The 6,277-nt window shown below is 39.6% G+C and overlaps 1 protein-coding gene across 1 annotated transcript; it reads right to left on the reverse strand.

Annotated features, from left to right (window-relative positions):
* Positions 1-42: 42 nt before the first annotated feature.
* mrps7 (mitochondrial ribosomal protein S7) lies at positions 43-5,881 on the reverse strand. The gene is made up of 5 exons (XM_080447218.1): positions 5,808-5,881; positions 3,383-3,574; positions 2,659-2,722; positions 2,391-2,558; positions 43-1,404 (listed from the first exon to the last, which is right to left on the reverse strand). Exons 1-5 carry the CDS (start codon positions 5,852-5,854, stop codon positions 1,183-1,185), a joined length of 693 nt encoding a protein of 230 aa, XP_080303344.1. The 5' UTR covers positions 5,855-5,881; the 3' UTR covers positions 43-1,182.
* Positions 5,882-6,277: the final 396 nt, after the last annotated feature.

Below are 6,277 nucleotides of genomic sequence, written 5' to 3' on the forward strand. Positions count from 1 at the left end.
CTTGCATTTTGTATTAGATGCCAACAAGAGCTCAATTATACAAATACTTAATTCACCAATATTTAACTTCTCAAACTTTCAGAACATTGTCCTTTCACCATGTGTTCACTATTTACAATGAGTGTGGAACATAAGCATTTGGTTGCGTCAGAAAGTTCATACGAACATACTATTTAGTAATCAACTATGCTTCTATTGAACACATGTAGAATGTAGTTATTTATTGAAACCAATGACATGTTAGCCTCGATCTCCAGGCTTTTATTTTAATGACATGTTAACTGCTATAGTGTTGAAACGGGAAGATGTAGTTCCTATGCTTTGTCACAAGATGGTGCACTTTCCTAACAGTGTGGTCTCAGTATGCACAAAATCAAACTTACCATTGTGTATTTACACAGTTAATGAAAAGTATGTTGACAAATAGCATACTGATTAGTATGTGATTTCAGACCCAACCTTAGTGATATGTTCCATGCTGCTCTGTGGTTGACAACATTCATCCCCATGACAGTCTGGAGAGGAACCAGTCCAACACTTTTCTCTCAGTCTTGTGGTTTTTTATAGTTTTGCTCGTCGGAGGTGAGCAATCTAGAGGAGGGTCTGTCTGTACGTGTCCAGAGATAATCTCACAAACCGCTGCACTGCTTTTCACATTTCTAGAGCACACCGACAGGTCACATACAGTAACTAGTTACCTCCTAACTTTTCCCCCACATGTTTTTGAAATAACGAACTTAAAGTTTACAATGGAAGTCAAAGGTTAGCTGAAATCTGGAGTCATAGATCAGGGGTCTTCAACAGGGTCCTCAGAGTTACCACAGGGGGGCCGCCAAATCTTTGTGTGATATATGTTTTACATTAACCAACTGAACCCTAGCGTAGGGTTAGAGGGAAAAAAAGAGCAGACCAAGTAAAAAAAAAGTATTTTTTTATCTCAAACACAATTTTATACAATATAGAGGGGGTCCCTGCTTCATCTTTTTCTCAGCTAGGGGGTCCTTGGCCTGAAAAACGTTGAAGACCCCTGTCATAGATGACTGATTTCACAGGCTGGTCACTTGAAGTTTGACATCCACATTGGATCCACGGCGTTGCCATGTGGTTCCGAGACCCACATAATTACGTTTTTTCCCCCATTTTTTTTCTTCTCAATTTGTCTCTTGCACTTGAAGCGGAACACTACCACCATCGATAGTGCGCGTACGCTCTGTTGGCCTCGGCCATCTTGTGCAGCTCGTGCTTCTTCTTGATCACGTTCCCTTCCTTGTTGAAGGCCATCAGCAGCTCCTGTGACAGTTTCTCGTACATGAGCGTGCGTCGGTGCTTGTTCTTCCTGCACTCTGTGATCATCCAGTTCATGGCCAGGTATCGACGTCTGTTATCCGTCAGAGGGATGGGCACCTGAGGCAGGAGGAGGAGGGACACTATTGAGACAGTTTCAGCTTCAATGATTACTAATAACTACAGTTATTTAACACTTATTTAGTCTTAGTCTTTTGAATAACACACCATTTAGTTTTAGTACTACTTTAGTCTTCTGAAAATGTTTAGTCTTAGTCTTAGTCTAGTCGACTAAATATCAAAAACCTTAGTCTTTTAGTCTTAGTCGACAAAATTAACACTGATATCAGGAGGGTGATATTGGTTTTCAAATCAGTGGGCATAGGTTTGTTAGCAGTGTTGTTGTTAGCACTGTTTAGCCGCTAATCTATATTGAATTTAGAACGTCACCATGGTGTTTCATACGTAGGAGGAGTTCTCTGATAGTTTGGCTACACGAGACTACAACATGTCAGGTTTCGTGGATGTTGTAGGTTGGCGCAGAAAGGTCCAAATAGCTCCCATTACGAGGATCTTATCGAATGCAATGACGTGACGACATGGGAGCAACAAGCCCTTTGTTGACCAAATTAAATGAAATCCTCTTAATGTGAACTATTTGGTGGGCAGATCTTTGTGCTCTAATCTACAAGGTCTTTCTTTTTCTATCCAGCACCCATTTTGGGATGTATGATCTCTTATCGTCTGGCTACGCAAGACTAAACATTTTGTAATTTCCTAAATAAAAGATTAAAAAAGTTAACTAACCGCAAAAGAGCAGTTTTATGTTATATTTACATTGATTCTCATCAGAGAATCAGCGACACGTTGTGAGCTTGTAGATCTGCTACTTTCAAACATTTTAGTACTTTTACTTTTGGTACTTTAAGTATATTTTGATGCCAATACTTTTATACTTTTACTCAAGTAACATTTTGAACACAGGCCATATACTTGTAACAGAGTATTTTTATATTGTGGTATTGCTACTTTTACTTCAGTAAAATATCTGATTACTTCTTCCACCACTGATTCTCATGCAGTTCTGTTAGTGTCATCTCACTGACCTGGTAGCTCTTGCCTCCTTTCTGGATGCTGGCCAGACCGATGACAGGCTTACAGTTGTCCAGAGCCTGGTGGAAGATGGCGTACGGATTGCACTCGATGTCTTCCTTCTTGCCTTCAGGAGACTTGTGGTACTTCTCCACCTGTTTCCTCTTGATGCTCTCCAACGTCTGTCAGAGGGAGACAGAAGTGTTATTGTAGATACATGCTGGCATGTTATTGTAGGATCAGAGGAGAGCAGTTTCCTCTCAATCTACCAAGTTCCCTCACCTGATTCATGATGTCTCTGGAAAGAACCTTGTTTCCACCTTTCATCATCATGTTGATGAACTTACTGTGGAGAAAATACAACAGCAGTTAGCCAGCTGCACAAGCCCAAGCCTAGTATACAGGTTCAGGCTGGCTGCAAGTATTAGGAACTTACATTAAAGTCTTGTAAAGACATTTTGTATGCCATCTAGAATAAAATGTAAGACCAAACTTGCAACAGAAATAAACATGAAACGTTTAAGATACTTTCAATGCAATATGCAATGTTGTCAAGATAATGAAACTATAAGAAGTGGTTCTGGTATTCAAGAAACCACCAGGTGCTATTTTATTAGAAATTAGCTTTTCTTTCAGTTCATCCCTTGGCAAAACTCGGTTGCATAGTAGTCATAGAGTCCGATTAGGATGAATTACCTTAAAGGATTAGTTCAGGAGTAGTCTTGTTTTTGTCGTATTACTAAGCCAATCATTTGATGACCGGCGGAGACTCAGAGTCACAAAGAGTCTCCTATGGACCGATGACCCAGTCATCAAATTATTGTCTCAGGAATGCGACAAAAACAAGAAAATCTACATGAATTCAAGGCTTCATGGGGTGTGTAATTGATAGAAAATAAGTAATGTTTTGGGTGAACTACTCCTTTAAGCAAGATTTAAGACTTTTTTTGTGAATATGAATCTAGGACTACGTATTACTCTTTAAGGACTCGTGTTCAATCAGTACCTTAGGACTGGGTCGCTGAACGGGGAGCTGGACTGTGAGTTGCTGGCTGCCTTTATGGGTCTGACGGCTTTCAGTTCCCGCTGCTCCTTCTCCTCGGCACTGAGCTCCGTCTCTGGAACGCTGTACGGCTCCTTACGCACCTCTGGGTCCAGGTAGTACGGATTGTACCTGCTCCACCTCGCCACCAGCACCCTGGAAGCCAGAGAGACACCGTTTTATAGCAGTTGATCTGTCAGTGTGTGAGAATGGAGCCCTTTGGATAGTAGCACCCAGTGGTGGAAAAAGTACTCAAATTCTTTACTTAAGTAAAAGTATCAATACTGCAATATAAAAATACTCTGTTTACAAGTAAAAGTCCAGAATAAAAAATGTACTTGAGTAAAAGTACAAAAGTATTGGCATCAAAATGTACTTAAAGTACCAAAAGTAAAAGTACTAAATATTTGAAAATAGCAGCTCTACAAGCTCACAACGCGTCGCATCGCGTTGTGAGCTTGTAGATCGGCTATTTTCAAATAGCCTGTGTATAAAATAGCGCTAAAGTGGTTAATGTATGTTTCATTATATCATAGTCTGAAAAGTAACTAGTAACTAAAGTTTTCAAGTAAATGTAGTGGAGTAAAAGTACAATATTTGCCTCTGAGATGTAGTGGAGTAGAAGTAAAAGTATTGGCAATTGGAAATACTCAAGTAGGCCTAAAGTACAAATACCTCAAAATTGTACTTAAGTACAGTACTTAAGTAAATGTACTTAGTTACTTTCCACCACTGGTAGCACCGTTAATTTTATTGGTTTGTGCGTGTTTGTGTGTGTTTGTGTGTGCGCAAAACATACTTACAGCACCAAACATAAAAGTAGTCATTATGCAGAATATTCATTTCACAACCATATTATTGTATTGTAATTAGTGATGCATTCATGTTTTCATCACTTAAATGTTGCAGCTGGTAAACGTGGGGCTGATTTTAATGACTATAATATGTGCTGCTGGATAGATTAACCTATAATAATGCGACATTCATCACTTGATGTAATGTTATCTATTATTAATAATCCAAGTCTGCAATGCAACTAAAGCTGTCAAATATATGATTGTAATGGAGTAACCGCAAGCAACTCTTAGATGCTAGTTTTAATATCTGGCATCTAGAGTTAGAATATCAACCCTTGACAGCCCATACATCCAAACAGAACAGTCCTATCTGATTGTATTAAACAACGTTAAACTGGCCAACATTGCAGCTGTACGGAAAGCTTGTATATCCTCTTTGCATCGGGCAAGTTTTTGTTTCATAAAAAAAACATACATAAACCACTTCTTCAGCCTAGCTGTAGTATACAACCCTCGTAGACGTATTTATGATTCTGACGTTTTCAATCTACAAGAGTTGTAGAGACATGGACTTTCTGCACTATGCCCCGCAGATACTCCAAACGTGTACAAATTGAAATTAAAGGTGCTTAACCCCACGCCCCAAATGTTAACTGTCTCTACGGGGTAGTAGTGTAATGTAATAATCCATATCTTTCAATAAAGAAGTGTTTTAATGCCGTCTGTGGCCGATTCTGTCGGAAGTTCCCAATGGGCGGTAGTGACGGGTAGTGACGGGGCGCATCCGGTGAAACCCGGAATTACACTAAAATGTAAACAGGAAGTAAACGAGGGTGAAAAAATGACGTTCGGCCACAGACGGCATTAAAACACTTCTTTATTGAAAGATATGGATTATTACATTAAACTACTACCGCGTAGAGACAGTTAACATTTGGGGCTTGGGGGTAAGCACCTTTATTTTCAATTTGTACACGTTTGGAGTATCTGCGGGGCATATTGCAGAAAGACCATGTCTCCATGGGGCGTGAACCCTACAACTCTCGTAGATTGAAAACGTCAGAATCATAAATACGTCTACGAGGGTTGGATATATCTTCAGCCCTACTTTTCGGCCATTTGAAAATACTATAGCCGATCTATAAGCTCACAGGGAGCTTGTACTGTAGATCTGCTATTTTCATTTAATTCTAAATGCAATATAAAAGGAATGGAACAGATTTTTTTTTAGATGTGAAATGTAATCTGTAAAATAAATATATCAACTATAACTGGGAGGAAGAGGGAAAGTGAGGGGGGGGGGGTGGCAAATGGCTATATTGCAACAGTAGAAAACACCTCCTCAAAGTATGACAGAAACGGTTGCCAGACTGTAGTAGCTATACTTCTGAGTGGAGCCCCTGGTTGTATATTTAAGCTGTTATATTTATGATGTGACATAACATCCTCCACCCAGCGTTTATGGGATGGCGGTGTCGCCATCCCATGTTTTCAGTCGTCTAGCAAGTAAAGAGGAGAATGCTATAGCTTCATCTTGGTGCTCCCTGTGGGAGAACCTAAATAGTAAACTATGACATGTTATTAATAGTTACCTTGGTGTCCAAGGTTTTAGCAACAAACCAGTGATGGAGGCCGCCATCTTGGAAATGTGCCTGTCAGCGACGAGGACCCCAGCTCGGGACCTCTATCAGTTGCCTGCGTGGAAAAAGACAGCAACAAAAACATTGCCATTATTAAAACATCATCTTAATTTAAATATCAACGTATTGTTATTTATTAGACGTGTAAATATATTTATCTTTACATAAAATAAAATAAAAGTAATAAAAAAAAATCTGGGGTCTCGAGCACACGCAGTGCGTGTGAGTTTCGGGTTGCCATGTCTGCTTATTATAAGCAATGTTGGGCTTGTTTTTTTTCCTGTAAAGTCGCTTGTAAATATTGGTCTTTGCAGGTTTTGGGGGCTTGTTTCTAAGGGTTGTTGTTTATTTTGGCTTGTTTCTAAAGTGTAGTTGTTTATTTGGGCGTGTTTCTAAAGGGTAGTTGTTTATTTGGGCGTGTT

The sequence above is a fragment of the Gymnoscopelus braueri genome (genome assembly GCF_963280865.1).
Source record: "Gymnoscopelus braueri genome assembly, chromosome: 13".
Taxonomy (NCBI): domain Eukaryota; kingdom Metazoa; phylum Chordata; class Actinopteri; order Myctophiformes; family Myctophidae; genus Gymnoscopelus; species Gymnoscopelus braueri.